The sequence below is a fragment of the Pteronotus mesoamericanus genome, unplaced genomic scaffold, assembly GCF_021234165.1.
Source record: "Pteronotus mesoamericanus isolate MK-2021 breed Mesoamerican mustached bat unplaced genomic scaffold, CSHL_Meso_final scaffold_137, whole genome shotgun sequence".
In the NCBI taxonomy this organism is placed as follows: Eukaryota; Metazoa; Chordata; class Mammalia; order Chiroptera; family Mormoopidae; genus Pteronotus; species Pteronotus mesoamericanus.
This window is the reverse complement of record NW_026555306.1, coordinates 2,667,894-2,690,370: the sequence shown is the minus strand read 5'-3', so window position 1 is coordinate 2,690,370 and position 22,477 is coordinate 2,667,894. Positions and strand designations below refer to the sequence as shown.

Sequence of the window (22,477 nt, the reverse complement as noted above, 5' to 3'; positions counted from 1 at the left end):
AATGCTAAGCAGCCATAAAGAAGAATGAGAAAGCTCCTTGTGTAGTAATAGAGTAACCTTCAAGACACGCTGCAGAGGTCTACGGTGTGCAATCATTTATATAAAAACAGGAGGAAAGGGCATATTTATACATATCTGTGTATCTGTATCTCCATGTTTATATATGAATATTTCCAAAAGGCTATCATCTGTACCACACAGGAAAATATTATCTTTATAGTAAATTAATGTTGATATAGTATTTACATATTTTTTTTATCCTCACTCAAGGATATATTTACTGATTTTTTTAGAGAGGGAGAGACAGAAACAGTGATGTGAGAAACATCAATCAGTTGCCTACTGCATGCACCCCAAGTGGGGATCAAACCCACAACCTAGTGTCCTGACCAGGGATCGAACCCACAACCCTTTGGTGTATGGGATGATGCTCCAACCAGCTGAGCCACTTGGCCAGGGTATGTTAACACAGTATCTTTAAAAAATGTTTTATTTATTTTTAGAGAGAGGAGAAAGGAAGGAGAAAGAGAGGGAGAGAAACATCAATGTGTGGTTGCTTCTCATGGTCCCCTTACTGGGGACCTGGCCTGCAACCCAGGCATGTGCCCTGACTGGGAATGAAACCAGTGACCCTTCGGTTCGCAGGCTGGCATTCAATCCAATGAGCCACACCAGCCTGGGCTGTTAAGGCAGCATTTATATCTTTATATGTGTCTTTTCTTTCTCTTTTTCATATCTAACTCTATGTATTTATAAATGAAACCTCTTCAAGAGAATTGATATAAAACCAGTAACAGTGGCTATTTCCAAAGAGAACAGGTTTAAGGGGCTCGGAGAAATGTGTTGAATGAAAACTTTTTGTGCTTTCCAAGTTGGAAGCATGATGACTATTTTAATTTTAAAAACAAAACTAAAAAGGACTCACGGACATGGACAACAATGCGGTGACTGCTGGGGGCGGGGGGAAGGGGACCAAATGGTAATGGAAAGAAATACAATAAAGATGGAAACAAAACAAAGCAGATCTGTCCTCCTAGAACACTTGGGAAGTTACAGTTTTAGAACCAGGGGGGTAAACATGTTCTAGAATTTCAGGTAGTCAGGACTTCTGTTAAATCCTCAGGGACCTTAATGTCCCAAGTGCCAGAACCATAATGAGCTCTACTGTGACAGACACAGGCACTGCCAACGATCCTGGGCCCCGAATACCCTTGTGGCCCAGGTCTCCACGCGGGGGTTTGGAAGGCTCCAGGTTCTAACCACAGGATGTTGGAGTTACAAGTTTCGCAGGGACTTTCTGGGCCCATCCTGCTGTTTTTATGGGTGGCAGAGGAGACCCCGGGGGAGAGGAGCGGCCTGGCCGCCCACAGCTGTGCACTTCCTGCCCAGGCGGGGCTGGGCTTCCTGCCGCTCCTCTGCCGGGCCAGCGCCCCGCCCCGAGTACGGAGCTTCACCGCTGGCGACAGGCAGGGCCGTTCCTCCAGCTGCTGAACATAAGGGCAGAGGTGTATCACCCAGCAATTCCATCCCGAGGTACATGCCCAAGAGAAATGAAAACATATGCCCACAAAAAAAACCCTAACTGTACACATTCACAGCAGCATTATTCACAAGAGTCAAAAGGTGGGAACAGGCCAAATGTCCGTCAGCTGATGAATGGATAAACAAAGTGTGCTCTCTCCATGCAATGGGACATCGGGCCATTAAAAGGAATGGCGCGCTCATCCACGCTACAACGTGGATGAACCTTGAAAACGCAATCCTGGGTGAAAGAAGCCAGACACAAAGGCCATATATCGTATAATTCCATTTACACAAAACGGCCAGGAATAGAGAATAGGTTAATTGTCAGGAGCTGGCCGGACAGAGTGGAGGGGAGATTTTTCGGGCTAATGGAAATGTTCTAAAATTGACTGTGGTGACGGATACCCCACACCACTAATACGAATGAATTGCATACTTTGAATGGGTGAATTACATGATCTGTGAATGATTATCTTAATAAAGTTAAAAATAGTGCAGAGGGTTAACATCTGATGAGAGTGTAAGTAAGAGACCTGTTGGAAATTTCCATGCCTAACCTGTGGGGTGGCGGCGGTGGCGTCTACTTGTTTTCTGCAGGGGCTGAGAGAGCTTTCAGTTATAGAATGTGGGGTACAATTAGGTATCTGTACAGGCCCTTTCTTTTTCTTTTTTTAAAGATTTTATTTCCTTTTAGAGAGAGGTGAAGGGAAGGAGAAAAAAAGGGAGAGGAACACCAATGTGTGGTTGCCTCTCACATGCTCCCAACTGGGGACCTGGGCCACTGTCCCAGGGTGCCCTGCCTGGGAATCGAACCAGCGACCCCTTGGTTCACAGGCTGGCACTCAGTCCACTGAGCCACCAGCCAGGCCTGTACAATCCCTTTCCACAAGGAAGGGCCTCCCATCATTTCTATGTGGAGGAGCTGCCTGAGGGCAAGCTCTCAGCAGCCACTTTGTACAATGTGTCCTCCTGTTGTCCCAATCACAGTAGATGATCCCATCGGGACCCTGATATTAGATCTCTGTCCCTGACAAATGGACTAATGAGATTTCCAGGTACAACTTGAATTGGCTTTTCCAAAACAGATGTCAGGAACTGAGAGACTGTGAGAACAATAAGGTGAGATAAGTAAGAGAGAAAGGAAAAACCAGATGAGCAGAGAGGAAGCAAGACACAGTCTGCTCTGAATCTGGCTGGTTTTTTCCCGTTTCTCATCCTTCCCTGAGCCTGGCTGCGTATTCCTACCTCCAAGTTCCATGCAGTGTCCCTGCATCTTTATAAGAAACTCCTCTCTTTGATGCAATTGGCCCCAGCGGCTTGCAGCTGCTTGCTGGCCAGAGAACCCTGATGTAACGCAGGGCTGAGGCCTTGGGGCTGGGGTGGCGGCTGTGGGGTCACACTCACAGAAGTCGCTATGCCTGCGCTGGCGGTGGTAGGTGGAGGAGGAACTCCGTTGCCCTTTGCTGTGGCTGGTGCCTTTGCTGGAGCTTGTTCCATTGGTGGTGTCGCTGGGCGCCCGCACCCTTGCCAGGGCCAGCGCGGGAGCGCCCCGGTCCCCACCCTCCTGGAGGAGGACGACAGACGAGGAGCCTCAGCCCCACGCTCCCTCTGCCCCAGAAGCCCCTCCACCCCCGGCATCGCACACCCCAAATGCCCCGGCACCTTCTGACCTCAGTCTTCCTGCCCAGCAGGAGGTAGGTGGCGGTCACTTCGTTGTACTTCTGGCTGGTCAAGGCCTCTTTGATTTCTTCCCGTGTGTAGCCCATACCCACCATCACCTCTGAGAGGGGGGATGGAGAAGAGGCTCAGTCTCCCCAGGCCCTTCCCTCCCACGTCAGCAGCAATGCCTGGTCTTTGGCCTCTCCAGCACCTACCCATTCCCCCTTCTGCCAGGAGTACCCTGATTTTCCTTGGGAAAGGAAGGACATTCCTTTCCCACTCGGGCATGTTACCCAGGTCTGGCCAATCAGAGCATTCCATTCCCAGGCCAAACAGACTGGTTCAGAGGCAGCCAATGGGCACCAGCCTAGTGCTTTTCCGGGCACATTAGGAAGTGGCTCTCTCCTGATGAGGTGTCCAGGCCACTAGATTTGCTGTTGGCAGCCTGCTCCAGGTCAGGGGCAGGACGGCCTGGGAGAAAAGCCACCACCTAGGAGAGCCCCAACAACTGTCTCTGAGCACCTGGATCCAGCTGTGTCTGAGGGCCTTTTTAGTTAAGTAACTTATCACTGTTAGATTAAACCATATGAAATTGCTGGTATTGACAATTTTTAAGCTATAACAATGGCAATTCCATATGGTTCAACCTCCTTTTCTCTGGTTTCAGCCAGAATGGCCTGGGTCTTCTGTTACTTGCAGCCATGAAAGTCCGGACTGAGGCAGCCCCTTTGATAGGGCCTCAGTTTCCTCCGCTGCAAACTGGGGGGGTTACCGGACGGTCCCTAATGCTCTAGGCGCCAAGTGTTCGAAGGTTCTAGGCTAGAGGGATCAGGACCAAAGGAGGGGAGGATGAGGCACCTGCCAAGGTGGGGGTTTTCCCCAAACATGCAGATTACTGGTGACGTGTGCCCAAACTCTCTGGAGGAGATGTGTGACGTCTTTTTGTGTCCTACTGGTCAACGCTAGCACACATCAGTACTTACTACATGCCTAACGTAAAGTGCTGTATGTAGACGAACTCCTTCAACATTCCTACCAGCCCTCTAAGACAGGTTCTATGAATACGCCATTTTACAGATGAGGAAACAGGCCCACGGAGAAGGGGAAGCCACTAGCCTAGGGTCACACAGCTAGAAAGCAGCAGCACAGGGACAGGGACCTAGACTTCCCTGCTCTCCCTAACTGCCTTGCCAGCTCCTCTGAGGCACTAACCAGAGGGGTGGGTGCTGCGACGCTCCCACCCCCGGCTCCGCGGCCCGTGGCTCTGGGGCTGGGGCACCCGCGCCCCCTGTCCTCACCGATTCGCTTGGTGTCCCCGAAGTCCTCCTCTGGCTCTGTGTATGGCTTCAACTCCTCACCCTCATAGCCGATATTGATCCATTTGTCTTTCATGATTTGCTGCAGGAATCAGAGCAGGACAGGGAGCGGGGAGACAGGTGTCAGATGAAACCAGGAAAAATGCAGGTCCCCACGCCCAAGGTCTAACGCCCGAGAACTGAGGGCTTGCGGAGAGCGAGGGCCTCCTTGCCCCACCCACAGCCCCTGCTGGAGCCTCCAGATGCCTCGCCTCGGCCCTGCTCCCTGCATCATCTGGGTCCCCAGCACCCTGTAATTATCCTCAAAGCTCATTAGCTAATTACTGGCATGGTGGGGAGTGGGCGAAGCTGCTGGGTGGGGGGCGGTGTCAGGACAGACGGGGAGCCTTTTCCTGGGCTGCCCTCCGCACCTCCCAGCAGTGGGTCTTAGGCAGGTGGGTGGGGGAGGGGGAGAGAGAGGTGCGGGACAAGGAGGCCGCAATGGGAGGGGCACGGGCTGGAGGTTTACCTCGAGAGTACAGCGTTTAGCTGGGTTCAGCACCAAAAATCTCCGCAGGATGCTCTCACAGTCTGTTGACATGTAGAAAGGAACCCGGTACTTCCCTCTGAGGACTCGCTCCCGCAGCTCCTGAGGGGACGGGGTTACTGGGGGAGGGGTCTGCCCCGCTTCCCCACCCAGCACACGTTCATCTGTGTCCCAATCCCTGGACAGAAGAGACAGGAGCCCCGAGTCCCAGCCCTGCACGAGGTGGGCAAAATCCCACCACTCTCTCCTGACCGCAGTTCCCCATTTGTAAACTGGCAATACTGCACTAAACACAGCGATCTTCAAAATACATACACCAGTTTAAAACTAAGTAGCTTTTCAATCAGAGGAAACCTCCCAGGGAAAGTGAATCGTATAAACTGGGTGAGAGGTAAGAAAGTGAATTGTGTTCACCTCCGGGCCTCAGTCTCCTTATCTGTCAACACCTACCCCATGGGCCAGGGTGTAAGTGAGTTTAAAGAAGTCAGTCCCAGCGCGTGCCAGACCCGGAGCAAGCGCTATTTAAATGTTAGGTTTACAAGAGGGGAGGTGGGAGGGGGCGCCTGCCCACACCCCTCCCTCCCTCGTACCTCCCCCAGACGTGCCTGCCTTTCTGAAGAGCTATGAGACCCTGGCGGTCTCAACGGATAAGCTCTCCTTTATGCGTTGACCTTGCAAGAGAAAATAAAGTCCACGCTCTGTGGCCTGGAGGGCCAGGGAGAGCCCCCTCCCATCCTGAATTAGGAATGGAGGGAGAGAGAAGATGGAGGAGGGGTGGGTGAGGGCAGGGGGCCCTTGCGGCGAGGCCTGCGGGGACGGGGCTGGAGGAGGCGTGTGCCTGGGCAGCCTCCTGGGTCTGCAGATCGTTACGGCCCGAAGGGTCGTGAATATTTCATAATAACGAGTATCACTTTCAGAGCGCTCCCCCCAGCCTGCGGGCTTCTAAGTGCTTTGCGCATATCGCATCTGTGTTCACGACCATGTTGTGAGGCAGGGTTATTGTGCCATTTTCCAGGCGAGAAAACAGGCCTAGAGCAGTTAAGTCACTTGCCCTAGGACTGCACGGCCAGAAAGTGGGAGGGCCATGGCTGCTACCGCCAGAGCTGCCCCCGAGGGTGACACCCTAGCCCGATGCCAGGTCCCGATGACAGGCTTTGTAAACCCATTGTTGCCGTAAGTGGATACACTTTCTGTCCCCACCTATAGATGGGGGAACTGAGATTCCAAAAGAGACATAGCCAAGGTCATTCAGCAAGGAAACAACAGAGCCCAGAACTGGGACTTGTCTCTAGCTGTGAGTCTCCTTTGCCCAGCACGGTGACAAGTGCCTGGAGCCGGTGAGGTAACAATAGCCTGGGGCAGGTGAGGCGCTGCCCAGGTCCTCTGGAAAGGTCCCTTGGCTTCCTGCTTGGGGCTCAGCAAGATTATCCTGTGATAGGGAGCACTTTCCTGCCTCATCTCAGCAAGACCTCGGATTGCTGCTACCAGGCTGGCACCTGACAGTCCTCCCTGAGCACAGGGGGACACGGACACTCACGAGGGGCCTGCTGCTCGGCCGAGACCGCTGTGAAGAAGGCCCTCCCACCTCCTCGTCGCTCGGATCTCTGCTCTGATCGGCTGTCCTCAGCCAGGCCTTCCCTGACCTCCGACCACCCCTCGCAGGCCACATGGAGCAGGGCTGGGCATTTCTGCTATGGAATTCGCAGCCGGATCCCATGGCGAGGACACACGGGGCGAGCCGCTGAGCGAGGTTCTGCGAGCAAACTGGCCTGCACGTGACTACAGCACCGTGTCAGGAAGGACAAAGAAAGGCGGAGGAAGTGATCCAGATGAAAGGAGACTAAAGAGACAGGGCAAGCGAGTGCCGCGGGAGCCCGAGTGGATGCTGGAGCGGGAGAAAGAGAGCCACCAAGGATACTCCTGGGATGACCGGTGAAACCTGAGCACAGGCCGTGGGTTGGAGGCCAGGGCTGCACCGTTGCCGGATTTCCTGAGTGTGACGGTGGATGTGAAATTGCCCTGGTCTCGGGGGATACCTGCTCTATGTCGCCTTTTAGGGTTAAAGGACACTGTGTCCGCAACTAACTCCCAAACGTTCCATCAACGAGGATGATGATGATACCCCATGAGCATGTACAGATACAAGAGATGTGGCCAAATGCTGGCGACTGGCGCGTCGCCTCAACGGCGTCACTTTGTTCTCTGTTCTAGTCCTGCAACCTTCCTGTAGACCAGCGATGTTTCAGAATAAAAAGTTCAAAGAGAAAAGAAAAGCCACAACGCTAAAAACTCAGCCCACGCGTCCCACCCCTTCCATGGCTTCCCCCGTAGGGGCACTGGCCAGCGTCTGGAATAACATGTTGTGCTTATTTATCTGGTTTTCAGCCTGGCTCTGCTGCTGAAATGTGGGTCCACGAGGGCAGGGTGTTTTGTTTTAAGTAAACAATTCAATGGTTTTGGTAGATTCTGAGCCCTGCAATCATCACCACAGTCAATTTTAGATCATTTCATCACCCCCCAAAGAAACCCTCTTCTCTAACTTCCCCATCCTCCCCTAGACTTAGGCAAACACCAATCTGCTCCCCGTTTCTATGGATTTGCATACCCTGGACATTGTACTGAAGTGCAGTTATACAACACGTGGCCTTTTGTGACTGGCTTTTCCCACTCAGCATGTTTTCGAGGAGGCCCACGGTGTGGCGCGTGTGAAGGCCGGGGTTCCTGCCTTTCTTGCTCACACAGTATAGGCAAAACCTAAAACAGCCTGACCCACGGACGCTGCGCTGGGATTTGAACCCCAGCTCGCCAGCTGCAAAGCCCACAATCTGAACCCCGACACAGCTTAGTCCACCTGGGCTGGCCCACAGTCCCTGCCTCAACATCCATCTTCATATGCCCTTAGGCCAGCCCGGCCCCTCTACACAGGAGGTGAATTAGGGCGGAGGCTCAGAGAGGCCCCGCCCCCAAGGACAGTAGACCCCACGCCAGCCCCGCCCAGCACCTTGAGGTTGTGCCCGTCGAAGGGCAGGGAGCCGCTGACGAGGGTGTACAGGATGACGCCCAGGCTCCAGATGTCCACCTCCGGCCCATCATACTTCTTGCCCTGGAACAGCTCCGGGGCGGCGTACGGGGGGCTCCCGCAGAACGTGTCCAGCTTCGAGCCCAGCGTGAACTCATTGCTGAAGCCAAAGTCGGCGATCTTGATGTTGGCCTCGGCGTCCAGCAAGAGGTTCTCGGCCTGGCAGGGAGGGAGAGGGCAGAGGGTGGACGCGTGTGCTGGACGGGAGCACAGGCTGGAGCTGGCCAACCTGGACTCACTGTGGCCCGGTCCCTTACTCCCTGTGACCCCGGGTAGTGACTTTACCTCTCTGGGCCTTGCTTTCCTCATCCATTGAATGGGGATAATCGCAGTCCCTACTTCACGGGGCTGTTAGAGAACTGTTAAGTTAAGTTGTATAAAAGGCCTATATTCTGCACCCATTAAGCACCTTGTTATGCACCTTGTTATACAAGGTGAGCTCTTGTTACCCCACGTGGTCTGCACAGTTGCTGTCCTCAGTCCATCTCCTGTCCTCTGAGCCTCAGTTTACCCAGCAGAAAAAAAATGAGGACTGACTGCTCAAGACCCATTAAAGGGAAAACAATCATTTTATCCAAAACTTATTACGCACCTACTATGTGCCGGGCTTCATGGACTATCATTTATTTTATGAGTGGCGCATAACACGGGGTTAAGAGAACAGATTCTGGGAAGATCTCCGCGTCAAATCCCAGCTCCACCACTCATTCTCTTGCCACTGAGGGTGCGTTACCGGACTTCTTTGTGCCTCAGTTTCCCTATATGTAAGCTGAGGGTAATCACAGCACCTGCCTTGTAGATGGTTGTGGGGTGAAGCGCGAAGCACCTACCACAGTGTGTGGGACGACATGGTGAGCACTCAATACGTTTTTTGTATTAAGGTCTGCCTTTGGTGGCACATGTTCCTGTAATCGCCACTTCACAGGTGAGGAGACCGAGGCTCAGGGAGGCCGCCTCACCTCCACAGCAAGAAAATGGCAGAACTGGAACCCAAAGGAGGTCCGGCCTCCCCAAGCGGGAGCATGGAAGGAGCCTCAGCACCCTGCCTCTCCCAGCTTTGTGACTAGAACTCAACGCACGTATCTACCCTTCAAAACACTGCCCACGTGGGGCCCGTCCCAAGCACGGCCCTTCCCTAGCCCGAGCCACCGGAACCCCTGGCTTCCTCGGTCTCTCTAGCTCCTGCTGAATTTGGGTACCACTTTCCCCCACCTCTGACTCAACACGGGGATAAAATCCACAAAGACACATCCTTCAGACAGACCTCCCCCAAACCTCAATCTGGCTCAGGGATGACATCTGTGGCATTTGAGGATCCACAGTCCAGCCCCGACCCCTCATCTGGCTTGCTCCCTGGTGCACTAGCCAGATCCTGAAATCCCTCTTAAGACACTTCCAGGACCCTCCACCAGGGGGCGTGCCTCCTCCAGGTTGCCCTTCACAATTGATGTGACCCTTACAGGGCGCCTCGGAGGTGCTTCCTCAGGGGGTAGTGTGGGGATGTCAGGGCAGCACAGACGGAGAGGGTGTTTAGAAATTTCTACAGCCATTTGACAGGGCATTTTTATGTTTTCTGAATCTAATTTACTTTTAAAAATGTGGCTTGTATTTTGCACATCTTTTTTCATGTCATTATTATTGCACTTTACGAAAGTACCTGTCCACACCGGACTGGGAATTGAAAACACTAAAACAAAACTGGTCCCTCACTGAAGAACCTTGAGAAGCACTTCCTTAATGCACGGGGCCTGGCACCTAGTAGGTGCTCAAGAAATCACAGGCAAGACAATTTGATTTGGGCCAGACAGACGTTTTCTCTCTCTGGTCCAGAAGTCCTGAGATGTGAGGTTCTCTCCCGCTGGGAGGTGTGGACCGGGGACCTGGGACATGGAGCTCCTCGAGGGGGCTGTCCCTGCTCCGCTGGGCCAGGCAGCGGGGCCCAGGCCCAGCGAGTCCCTTCCCTGATGGGCGCTAGCCTCGAGGGTTCTCACACAAAGGTCCTGCTCGCATTCTGAGATGCCGGGTCTCAGACCCTGCAGGTGTCAATTCTCAAAGACTCTTGAATGTTCTCCAGTCTGAGAGACACTGAGGCCCCGGAGGCTCTGAGTGACAAACTCTATCGCATCCCAGTGTCCTTGTCCAGCACACGTGTAAATGCCAGGCGCTGCAGACACTTTGTTTCTTCCCCTTTGTTCGCTATGGATCCCCACCCCCACTCACTCGTCTGATGGCCTTGCTTTTGCCACAAAAGGCCTGGGAAAAAGTCAAAGGGCCCCGGACTCCGAGGGAGGAGCAGGCAGAGAAAAGCAGGGAGGTGGTAGAGGGTACAGAGGAGCCTCGAGGGGCCGGAGCGGGGCTCAGCTGGGGGCTCACAGCGGGGTCGGGGGGCTCACCTTCAGGTCCCTGTGGACAATGTTTTTCTGGTGACAGTAGTGCACAGCCGATACAATCTGGGGAGGAGGAGGGAAGGTCAATTACTTGTGGCCCCCAAACCCCTCAGCCTTCCTCAGAGACCCCGTGAGCGCACTCACAGCCAAGGCCCTGGACCCCAGGCCTCCTCTAGGCACCGGCCAAGATGCCGGGGCCTCTCGCACTGATTTGGTCACAGCAGAAAATGCTGTGGGACCTACACAGTCGCTCACCCTCACTCAGACACCCTCACAACCAGATTTTAGGATGCCCTCCCGGCAGAGACATTGGCACCAAGGCACAAGGACAAGCCCCCTCCTGACTTTCACATCTGGAAACACGCATGAAAATGTCGTGTACTAGTAGGCGGCCCCGTGGCCCCAACACTCTAGGGCGGAAGCCCCCCACACCCCGCTCAGCTGCGTCGGGGCTGCTGGGCAGTCACGGGCGGGCGCCCTTACGCAGATCCTCCTACCCATCAAACCCTCCTCCCTGCTGAACGCCTAGCGACAGGGGCGCCCTCACACCTGCGCGCTTTTGTCCCAATACTTGAACACCCTCACGCCTGCATGACCCTCACGTACACCTCACTGCCACGTACGCAGACAGCGACATACCGTCTTATCCACCTGGACATCCTAGTAGCACACACACTTGTCCACCAACCTCTACACCCATCCCTGGGCCCCTCCCACACTCACACCTGTGCATCCTCCCTGCCACACATCTGCAACCCCACGCCCTCCGACCCACACACCTGGGCACCCAGGCACTGCATGGCCTCTGACCCACAAACTCACACCCACACCACGGGCACCCCCCATACACTCAGGCTGCCATACACACTTTTACCCACCCACGGGCACACCTGTGTACCTGGGCACCCACAGATCTTCGAATCCCCACTCCTACACTCACATCTCAGCACCTTGGCACCTCCAGGCCCCCTTAGCCACACTCCGACACACCGGGCGCACCCTTGCACCCACATATCTGACACCTGCACACCCGGGCACTGTCCTGACTCTCACCCACTGAACTGGGCACCCATACACCGACATCTGGGTATCTCACACCTGGGCATCTGCACACTCATGGACACCCAACTCCCGCTCCACCCCCGCCCCGATTTAAGCCACGCCCCCAGTCACTGGCAGATCCAGCGCCCCGCCTGGCATTTAAGGCACCATTTAAGGCACCGCTAGCAATCAGGCACCCCTCCTATCCCCGCCCACGGCCACAACCCTAACCTGTCGGAACTTGGCTCGAGCTTCCTTCTCCTTCATGCGGCCGTGTGACACGAGGTAGTCAAATACTTCTCCTGCAGGGCAGAGGCGAAGGGGGTGAGGGTGGGGCACGGGGGTGGGGTGGGGTGGGGGGTGTGCAGCAGCAGGGTGGGTGGGGGCGGGGCCTCACCAGCACTTGCATATTCCATCACTAGGTACAGCGTCTTCTCGGTCTCGATCACCTCGAAGAGCTTCACTGCAATGGGTGCGGGGGGCGGTTATGGAGGAAGAGACAGACCCTTCCCAGCCTCCACTCACACTCAATAACCATGTGGATGTGCTGAACCATGATACCCCTTACTCAAGAACACTCAATGGCTCCCTGCTGATGGCCAGATTTTCCACTCCTCAGCCCCAGTTCACAACCTTTTCTATTTTCTCTGTCAGAAGCATGCCAGCTCAGCTCCCTGGGGCCAAGGATGCTGGGTCCCCAGCATCTGGCACATAGTGGCCACTCAATAAATATTTACTGAGCAAACCAAGGATGGATAAATGGTGCGGCCACATCCAGGCCGGGCCAAATCCCGCTTCTGTCCGTAAAGAGCCTTCTCTCTCTCCTCTGCGTGATGATAATGACAGCGACAAAGGTCGCTACTGACGACAATAATCAGCCTGGCTCCCACGGCTTATCTCTGAACTAAGTGTTTTGCATGCACGATCTTATCCAAGGCCCACGATGACCTTGATGTAGGCCCTCTTATCACCCCTCCTCCAGAGGAGGAAACTGACGCTCAGAGAGGTTAAGTGACTTGGCCAAGGCCACAGAGCCCGTAAGCGGAGATACCGCTGCAAGAAAAACAGGTCTTTCTAACGATTATAACCCCCAGTTCTCCTGTGCCCTGACCCTCTCCTTCCCCGTGTTCCCTGGTGGCAGCCTCTGAACCCACACCCTTCCCCTCCTCACCGATGTTGGGGTGGTTTAGGCCCTTCATGATGCGAACTTCTCGGAACAGCTAGAAGAAGGGAAGGAAGATGAGGGTGGCTAGTTTTGAGTACCCCCTCCCAGCCTTACTCCAACACTCTCCCTCCCCCTGGCCTCACTTTCTGCAGGCTGCTGGGGTTCAGCTGAGTTTTGTCGATGATCTTGATGGCGACCTGGAGGCAAAAGAAGGGAGGGGAGAAAGGTCAAGGTACCCCAACTCAGATCACCTGCAATGTCCTCGTTCACCTTCTCACAGAAAACCCTCAGCCTGGGCCATTCCCAGTGAATGGGGATCTGGGCCTCAGGACCTTTGCACATGCTGTTCCCACCATGTCCAGGGTTACCCTTACTTTCATAAGGAAATAGTCCCTATTCTGCAGTGGGGCCTGGGTGGAGCTGCTCCAGGGGCCTGTGTGAGTGTGGGAGAGTGACCGCGACCTTGAGGGGGCCCTTTGTGAGGGCATCTCAGACCATCCACCCACCACGTCAGTTTTAAAGGCACAAACTATGGAAAAACAAACAATAACTAGCTAACACTTACTGACCAGTCCCATACAAACAATAACTCTTTCAACCCTCACAACACCCCTATGAGATGGGTGCTAAGGATTATTCCTATTTTACCACTGGGGAAACTGAGGCACTGGGTCATTCAGTTACTTGGCCAAGGTTATGTGGCTAGTAAGTCTGTGGCCTGGGATCTGAACTTATGCAGCCTGATGAAGTCTACCCCTTAAACACTTACAACTTGAAAATATATATAGTTTTAAAAGAGCTTTGAGGTAGTCATTGGGGGCAGGGGATCAGAATGTTATTGAATTCTCCTTATAGTTACCCTGTAGTTAGGATTTTATTTTGAATTACACCGGGGGTAGAGCACTGTAAGTTTTTCCATAGTGGAGGGGCCTTTAAGTCTTAATCCTGCTTTAAGTCTATAGTTTTTACAAAGGGTTTGGGGGCCACCCCCAACCACTACCCCAAGACCCACTGGATTAGAATTCTTCCCCTGGGAGGTCCTGTTCCCTTAGAAGCCAGTCCTCTCAGAAACCCCTGGAATCCCGTTCAAGATGCACATGAAGGGAATGACGTGTTCTTTGTGGGGGAGGGGGTCCCTTGGCTTTTCTCATATTCTCACGAATGGGTTTTTAATTCTCTCAAGCACTTTGCATGCCAGTATCGAGGCGATCATATGGTTTCTCTCCTTGAATCTGTGACTGTGGCGAAATACAAGAATAAATTGTGAATCTGCAAAGAACTGTGCATTCCTGGGATAAGCCCAGCTTCGTTATCACATGGCTTGCTCTGATTTTTGTATCAACACTCACACATAAGGCTAGCCCATGAACTTACTTCCTATCTGCCTCTGCGGCCTTTGTCAAACTAGCACCTAACATCAGTTGGGCAGTGGAACCATTTTCTTCAGTCTCTGGAAGGACCAGCACAAAATGGGAATGTTTGGCAGGATTTGCCCATAAAACCACTGGGGCCTGGTGTCTTGTGTGTGTGCAGCGCAGACTGTGTACGGATAGGAGGGGGTTCATCCCAGGCAGGAAAACTCCTGTCATTTGCTCTAAAACTGAAGGGGGTGCAGAGGAGTCAGGAACCCACCCACCATCCCCTTTCCTGTTCAGTGTGACTGAGGGGCATCACGCCACGGTTCTTTGCGCAGGCCCTGCTGCGATAACGTTGCCACGCTCAGGACACGTGCCCACTCTGCAGGGGGAGGCAGGGCAAGTGTGTCATTGAGAGCGCCAGCGAACCCCGTGTTCTCCAGACCGCGGAAGACGTGGCGGAACCAAAGCCCCCCACTGGCACGGGGGCCGGCCCGGCTGAGCCATAATAGCTACACACATTCTTAAAAACACAGCACACAGCTCTGCCTGGGCTTCGAGGGTTCCTGACAATTTCGAGGATGCCTGATACGGGTGCTCGTCTCCTCCTTGGGCTGTTCTGGAAACATCTCAGCCGTTCTGATCTGTCCCAGAGAGGGCCAAGCCCACTGCGCCCCACCACCCACAAAGCGCCGGTGTGGCAGGACTTGGCCCCGAGCCGCACTCATTCCCCTACTCACCTCCCGGCCGGTGAGGATGTGCCGGGCCAGCTTGACTTTGGCAAAGTTGCCCTTCCCGATGGTCCTCAGCAGGCGGTAGTTGCCCACGTGGGGCTGCTCCTCGGGACAGGAGGCAATGGAGTTCCGGCAGCGGGCACCCAGGGAGCGGCTGGACCAGGATGGTCCCTTGTCCGAGGAGCGGCCACTGCCCAAGGTGCCATGCTGCGTGGGGGAGACAAAGCGTGAGCAGCAGGCGGTGCCCGGCCGACCTGCCTTCAGGGCGACCCAGCGCGGGAGTGGTTAACTCCGGCCATGGCGGCTTTTCAAGCCCAAGCCAGGGAGAAGCAAGATGCCTTTGGGTCTCCCATCTCTCTTTACAAAAAGACGCCTCCAAGAACAAAAACTCTGGGTCCCGGCCAACTCTGCAGCATCCAGGTCCCCAGACGCTAGGTCTCCTCTTTAGCCTTCCCTGTAGCCAGTCTACCCACAGCTTCCTTTTCTAATTCCTGGGATCTCCATCAGCTCCGTAATACGCTCTTCCAAACGCTGCAGCCGTCAGCCCCAGTCCACGCTGACCCCGGCCAGGCCTCCGCACTCCGCCCCACCCCGCGCTGCCTCCGGCATCCTGGTCTCTCTATCACTGTCCCCATTCTAGCCCCCAAATTCTATTCCAAACCCAAACGTTAATACTGTTATTTTATTTCTGGTTTAGGGCCCCTAACAATTTCTTCTGATTCCAAATTCAACTCCAGTCACCGACAGTCTTTCGTTTTGCCCTGACATCGTTCTAGCCCCACTGTTACCTTCCTTGAAAACATTCCTGCTCCCTCGCTTGCCCCTTGCCCCCACCCCCCTGCAAAACACCGTGTCTCCACGCGAGCCCTGACCCCGTCTCCACCGCCATCACTGCCGTTTGTCCCCAGTGTTCTGTTCCTGCCATCCTGTCTCTCTCCCCTGCAGGTCACCTGCCTGCTCCAGGCTGCCCTGTCCTGATTGTGAGCCTCAGGGACTGTGCCTCCCTTTCAGGCCTGGGGCCCAGGGTGCGGGCGACAGAGGCAGCCACAGGCCCCAGCCAGGACGTCTCCGCTCAGACCCTGTGCCCTGCCCAGGAAGCCGCAGAAGAGAGGACAGGTAGGCGACGAGCTGAGAGGCAGGCGGCGGGATGAGGGCTAGGGACTGCTCCTTGCAGGGAGTCTTCAGGCTACTTAACAGGGATGATGACCAGTATTTAATGAGTGCCGGCCAATAACGCATCACCATCCCCATTTTACATGGAGGGAAACTGAGGCCCAGAGCCAGGATCCGAGCCCGGCGTTTCCCTCCGAGCTGAAGTCCTTCGTTACCACCGCACCCCAGTGTCTCACACTGCCACCCTGTTTTTATGGCACAGCTTTCACTAGGGGCCAAGTCCTGGGCCAATACACACACCGTTTACATTTAATTCCCGGAGCTCAGGAGGGTGGCACTGCATCCTCATGTTCCAGAGGAAAAACTGAGGCTTGAGGACAGAAGGTACCTTGTCAAGGTCACACGAGAAGCAGAAATATAATGATCTGAACACAGGGCGGAAGAACCACCCCTGCTGAAGCCCTGGCCTCCGATGGGCGTCCAGTTACGACCCGAACCCTCCACACAGGGACCCCAAGGCCGAGGTGGAGTCGGTACCTTGCCCAAGGTCACAGGGCAGGGGGAGCAGCGCACCTGGGATTCAAACCTGGGCCTGCAGACTCCTGGATGCTGAGCTCTTCCCCACATTCCACTGGGCTGCTCACAACCCCGGGGCCTCCTGGGGCAGGGGGGCGGGGGGGGGGGAAGGGAAGTGGCGATTCTGGCAGATAAGGCCCCTGATCCCCACGGAGATAGCGGCTTGGAGAAGAATCCCCATCAGGTGGCACCAGGGGAGCCAACTGGGGGTGGGCTGGCACCCACTGAAGGCAGCGTGGCTGAGGAGCCCGTGCAAGGGGCAGCTGGGGCAGTGGGTGACAAAGCCCCCAGGGGCCGGGGGCGGGAGCTAAAATTGGCCGGCACCACCAGCTGGCCCAGCTCCCTCCCGCCGGCTGGCGCCCCAACACCAGGCCTGTTGCTAGGGAACCTCCAGAGAGGCTGGGGGTGGGGGGCCTGGAACTTGGGGTGGGGTAGCATGACCCCACATGGCTATCACCATGGTAACCAGGTAGCAGTAGAGGGGGTGCAACTTCAGATTCCAGAGGGAGAGAGGTGACCTCAGCCAGAACTGATGAGCAGGTCTTACACACTGGAGTTGGGAGGGGAGGAGGGAAGGGGATCAGACCGCCCCAGGTCCCCACTCTGCACTAATCTGGACAACAAAAGGAGGAAGGGCTCATGTGAGTCCAGTGTCACAGATGAGTAAATTGAGGTTCAGAGAGGTGAGGTCACTTCCCTGAGGTCACACCGCTAGGGAAGGATAGAAACTAGATTTAATCCCTGCTTATCTGAATAATCAAAGTAATAACAATAATTAATAAGAGCAATGACAACATGGCTGACCCCGTGCATCTCACTCCCATAATCTCCTTGGCTCCTGAAAACATCCCTAACAGGGAGGTACTATGACCAACCCCACACAGAGATGAAGCGAGGCTCCGAGCAGGGAGTGGATCTGTAAGTTCATGCAACAACTGTGACAGCCCTCGGTGGAGAATGCACGGCCATCTGACTCATGCCCACAGCCACCACAGTGCGAACATGTGCAGAGCGCATCCTGTGTGCCCGGCGTCGCCCGTATCATCCCAAGTAATCCTCCGCGGGACTCCAGGGATGATCCCCACTTTCCAGGGCAGGCAACTGAGTCTCAAACAGGGAGAGCAAGTAGTCTGAGGACGCGGCGCAAACCGGCTGGCAGGGCCGGCATGTGAACTCAGGCCTGTGGGCGCTCTGGTACTTTTCGTAGTGACTGGAAGGGTGGGTGGGAGAAGGAGTATCTCATCAGAGACCCCAGATCGGTCGGGCCTGTGGCGGTGGTGGTGGGGGGTCTCTGTGAGGGAGGGTCCTGCAAGATGAAGGGGCCGAGATAAATCTCTCCGGTGGAGATCTGGGATGAGAGGGGGCTCGGGGGGAGCAGGGACCTGGCACAAGGCCCGGTGGAAAGGGACAAAGGCCCCATCTGGGGAGGAGTCTGGTACTGGCTGGTGGGTCTTTAGAAGCACTGAGAGCAATCAGAAACCAGGGAAATGGGAGGGAGGGTCTCCCCAGGAGTGTTCTGGCCTGCGGTGCAGGGACAGGGAGCCTGGGGATAATAGGAGCGGTCCAGGCCACGCGTCAGTGGAAGTCAGGGGTCAATGATCCCTGGGCCTGGGGCCTAGGGCTTGGGGGAATTCCTAGAAGTCAAAGGAGGGGCTTTGTAGGAGCAGCCCTTGGAACCAGAGAGAGGTCTGCGGCCTGCAGGTCTGGGGCAAGGGGCTTCCTGGGCAAGAGGCAGCCCAGAGGAATAAAGGCTGAGCCTGCGGGGGCCAAGGGGCCTAGAAACTTGGGCAGGAAGGAGGCTTCCAGAAGACAGGAGAAAAGGGCTGAGAGCCAAGGCAAGGCCAGAGGCTTGGAGTCCAGGAGCCTTCTGGAAGGAGGATCTGGGGTCAGGCCGTGTGAGCTGGGGAAGACCTCTGAAGATGAGGAGGGGGCTTCCCTGGGAGGCCAGGCCTTCGCCAGGAAGAGGGAGGCCCCAAGGCAGGAGATGGGATAGGGTCCTGGAGATCCAGGGGCAGAGACAGTGTCTTGTAGGAAGGGCCTGGACAAGGAGGGGATCAAGGTGTTGAGGGCTTGGGGAGGGGGCTTGCCTGAAGCTGAGCTGACACAGGGAGGATGCAGCCTGGACCTGGAGTCAGGCTGGTCCAGGGCCTAGAAATCCCAGACTGGGCTGGGGGCCTGGAAGTTGGAGACCAAGGCTTCCTGGGAGAGGAAGAGACCAGAGAGGGTCCAGTACCGTCTGGGGGACCTGGGGTGCTGGGAATCCAGGAACAGGGCTGCCTGGAAGACGGGGCCCAGGCCTGGGAGTGGAGAGACCTTGAACAAGATGGAAAGGGCCCTGGGCCAGGGAAAGGTGGAAACGGGCTTCCTGTGAGGGGGTGCCCACCGGAGCCGGAGAGGCGGAGGGCTGGGAATGAGAGGAGGGGGGCTCCTGGGGAGCCTGGCACCCAGATCCGGCCGGAAAAGCTGGAGCCAGAGACAGGACTGGGCCAGGCCTTCCTGCGAGAGGACCGGGGCTGGGCCTGGGGGTCAGGAGCCCTGCAAATCCGGGAGGGGGCCCATGGTCGCAGGAGGGCGGCCTGAAGGGGAAGGGGCTAAAGAGCACACCGGGAAGGGAGGGGCCCAGGAAGGCAGGGGAGGGGGCTTCCTGGAGGGAAGAGCCCCGAGCGGAAGCGGTCTGCACAGGGACTAAAGAGGGGTCCCGAGAGAGAGGCGCCCCCGGGGGTCGGGCTGGCTGAGGAGTGGGGGAGGGTCGGAAGTCCTGGAAGTCCGCGCGGGGGTCGGGCGGTGGCGGGCCGGGCTGGGCCCGGGAAATGAGGGCAGGGCTCACGCAGCAAGGGGCACGGCGGGTCCAGGGGCTCGGCGGCCAGACCCGGCCGGGGCTCCCCCAGGGGCCGGGCCCTACTCACCGTGTCCGAGTTCCGATCGTTGCCCGGGGCCAGCGCCGTCCGCGAAGACATTTTCTCCGGGTCCCGGGGGACTGGGCGGCCGGGTGGGGGGGGACAGGGGTGCCGGGGTCCCCTCTTCCCCTCCCCCCCCGCCGGCCTGGGGACGCGAGCTCAAAAGCTGGGTGCCGTGAACACCCGGGTTCACGCCGCGGGAGAGGGGGCAGGGAGGGGGAGGGAAGGGGACACTGAGGGTGCTAGTGGCCCCGCGCAGTGGGGGCCCGGGGCGCCATAGCGGCGGCCGGCGGCGGGCAGGCGGGCGGGCGGGCGGGGGCCGGGGAGGGGGCGCGGAGCCGGCCCGGGCGGCGGCGGAGGGAGGCGGCAGAGGGGCCGGGAAGGAAGGGACGTCAGGGGGAGGGGCGGGCAGGGCGGGGCCGCCGAGACCCCGCCCCTGCCGCCGGCCCTTAAAGGCGCAGCCCGGGGCGGGCCGGGGGCTTCGGGGGCGGAGGCAGGTTCCAGCGCGTCGGTGGTTTGCATGTTCTCACAGGAGCGTGGAGACTCACCGGAAGAGAAAGCGAGGGAGACGCCAAGGCAGAGCGCCAGAGACGCGGAGAGACAAAAAAGAAAGAGGGTGAAACGTAGGGAAAGGGACAGACTCATACAAAGAGACAGAGATGCGAAAAGAACAGAGACACAGAGAGAGAGACAAAGACAAGAGACTCGCACGGAGAAAGAGGGGGAGACAGAGACAAAGATGCACACAGAGACGCAAAGACCTGTGAAGGAACGGAGATACAGAGAAAGGGCAGAAAAGCTCCCAGGGGCAAGAGCCAGGCAGAGGGCACTGTTCACCTTCTCCCGCCCCCGTCATGGGGCCCAGGAAGCTCTTGGGGACACAGGGCTAAGGGTGCGGGAGGGATGGCGTTCTAGGCGGAGCCACTGCAGAGGAGTGACCTTCCACCTCCTAGAAAGCTCCGGACCACAAGGTTGTGGGCTGCAGTCTCTTGGCCTCCGCACCCCAGCCAGGGTCTGAGGACTCTCTCTGTCCAGCGGTGTCATTCAGGGCAGGCATTTGCCCGTTTCAGGCCCCAGTTTCCAGTCTATAAAGTGAGGTGGAGGATCAGCACGTTGCCTTCCTGGCAGGGCTGAAGCAGCTGTAAAGGATGGACTGAGGCCAGATGGGGCAAGGGCTTCGCTTAGGTCACATAGTCCTGTCAGGACCACCCATGACCTCTAGACCAGAGCGGGATGAAAGAAGAAGGGGCATGGCATGGTCCTGGCCCCAGAATCACATAGCCCTTGGTTGGGGTCCATGCCCTGTTCCTGACCATCTTCTTGAGCCTCAGTTTCCCTTTCTAAAAGTGGGTGTGATGATAACAGTGGTATGATGGAGCGGGCTCAAGAGAGCTGTTAGTCTCAGGAATTTGGGAACTGTTGTTAAACAGCTATTATTAAAAATTAAATTATGCAGCCCTGACTGGTGCGGCTCAGCTGGTTGGGCATCGTCTGGCAAAGTGAAATGTTGCCAGTTCGATTCCTCGTCAGGGCACATGACTGGGTTGCAGGTTTGGCCTTCAGATGGGGCATGTATGAGAGGCAACCGATCCATGTTTTCATCTCACATCAATGTTTCTGTCCCTCTCTTTCTCCCTCCGTTCCCCTCTCTCTAAAAATAAATAAAATCCTTTAAAGATTAAATTATGAAAACATACAATTAAATACATTATATTAAAACAAAGGTAATAGCCCTGTCTCGTGTGGCTCAGTGGATTGAACGCCGACCTGTGAACCAGAGGGTCACAGTTTCGATTCCCAGTCAGGGCACAGGCCTGCGTTGCAGGCCAGGTCCCCAATGGGGAGCTTGCAAGAGGCAACCACACATTGATGTTTCTCTCCCCATCTTTCTCCCTCCCTTCCTCTCTGTCTAAAAATAAATAAATAAAATCCTTTTTTAAAAAAAAGGTAATAGATACTCATCACATCCTAATTATTTTACTATTATCTGTGATCCTGAGGTCATTTACATTTATTAGATCTGCATAGTGAAACTGCTGTTAATGGGCTACTGAGCATCTCTTCCCCCATCCCCGCTCCCCCCAAAATAAACACTTTTAGTGACATCACCTTGACATTAGCCATGGTGGGAACATTTACACCATGGAACCTGGCAAATGCTACAAACTGAGGCCCCCCATCATCACCCTCTAGAGAGCTGGTTGTTAAACCTTTACCAGGGCATCCCTGGTAGATACAATCAGCTACATAGACTCACAGAGGCTTCCTCTTTGCCAGGCTGTGAGGGCTTTGTCCTTTCTGCACCCCACGAGGTTGAACCATCATTATGAACCTCACTCACAGATGAAGAGCAGAGGCCCAAAGGAGAAAAATCACATGCTCATCGCATAGCTGGTCTGCGGCAGGGCCGGGATTTGGACCCAAGTGCCTCCAAATTCCAGAACTTGGGCTCTTAACGGCTATGATTACTGGTCTCCAAATACTAATTGTAGCAACCTCAGTCTGCAATAAATTAATGAGACTATATAAGTGCTTCCCATGGGAACCGATTAGAACTTCAGAAGTGAGTGGCATTACTATTATTATGCAGCAAATGGGGCTTTCAGGGTCTCAAGGATAGTGGGCAGCAGAGAGGGAAGGGTTCAGGGTGGTTTAGAAACTTTGAGATCCCAAGGGCTCTGCTGGGTGAGGGTTGGGGTCTTGGGGATGGGTTGGGGAAGCTGAATCACCTCTAATCCCTTCACAGATCTGGCACAGAGAGCTGCAGTTCTCTCATGCACCACACGGGGGCAGAAGATCACCTCCGTACACCTGGAAGGTCCCACATTGGCTCTGAGTCCCAGTACTGTCCCCACTCCATTTCCCAGATGAGGGGACTGAAGCTTAAAAAAGAGGAGGCTACAATATGGATGAAAACAGTATGAGTAATGAAAGAAGCCCAACACATAAATACCCCTTATTGTATGATTCCATTTAATGGGGTGGCCACAATGGGTCAATATATGGGGCCAGGAGGAGAGGGGAATGGACAATGACAGTTAATGGTGATAGAAAGGTTCGTTTTTATTCTTATTTTATTGATTTTAGAAGGGGAAAGAGATAGTG

The 22,477-nt window shown here is 55.5% G+C and overlaps 1 protein-coding gene across 2 annotated transcripts in view; it reads right to left on the bottom strand.

Annotated features, from left to right (window-relative positions):
* Window positions 1-19,650, bottom strand: part of MARK4 (microtubule affinity regulating kinase 4) — a 31,034-nt gene extending 11,384 nt beyond the window's left edge. For both annotated transcript variants that reach the window (XM_054588601.1, XM_054588602.1), the window contains exons 1-12: window positions 19,382-19,650; window positions 14,793-14,993; window positions 12,841-12,894; window positions 12,704-12,752; window positions 11,930-11,995; window positions 11,764-11,834; window positions 10,498-10,554; window positions 8,027-8,263; window positions 5,008-5,127; window positions 4,482-4,581; window positions 3,195-3,304; window positions 2,929-3,088 (exon numbers count right to left, since the gene is read on the bottom strand). In XM_054588601.1, the coding sequence (XP_054444576.1) occupies window positions 2,929-3,088; window positions 3,195-3,304; window positions 4,482-4,581; window positions 5,008-5,127; window positions 8,027-8,263; window positions 10,498-10,554; window positions 11,764-11,834; window positions 11,930-11,995; window positions 12,704-12,752; window positions 12,841-12,894; window positions 14,793-14,993; window positions 19,382-19,432 (1,276 nt within the window). In that variant the 5' untranslated portion in view covers window positions 19,433-19,650. The remainder of the gene's footprint in view (window positions 1-2,928; window positions 3,089-3,194; window positions 3,305-4,481; window positions 4,582-5,007; window positions 5,128-8,026; window positions 8,264-10,497; window positions 10,555-11,763; window positions 11,835-11,929; window positions 11,996-12,703; window positions 12,753-12,840; window positions 12,895-14,792; window positions 14,994-19,381) is intronic.
* Window positions 19,651-22,477: the final 2,827 nt, after the last annotated feature.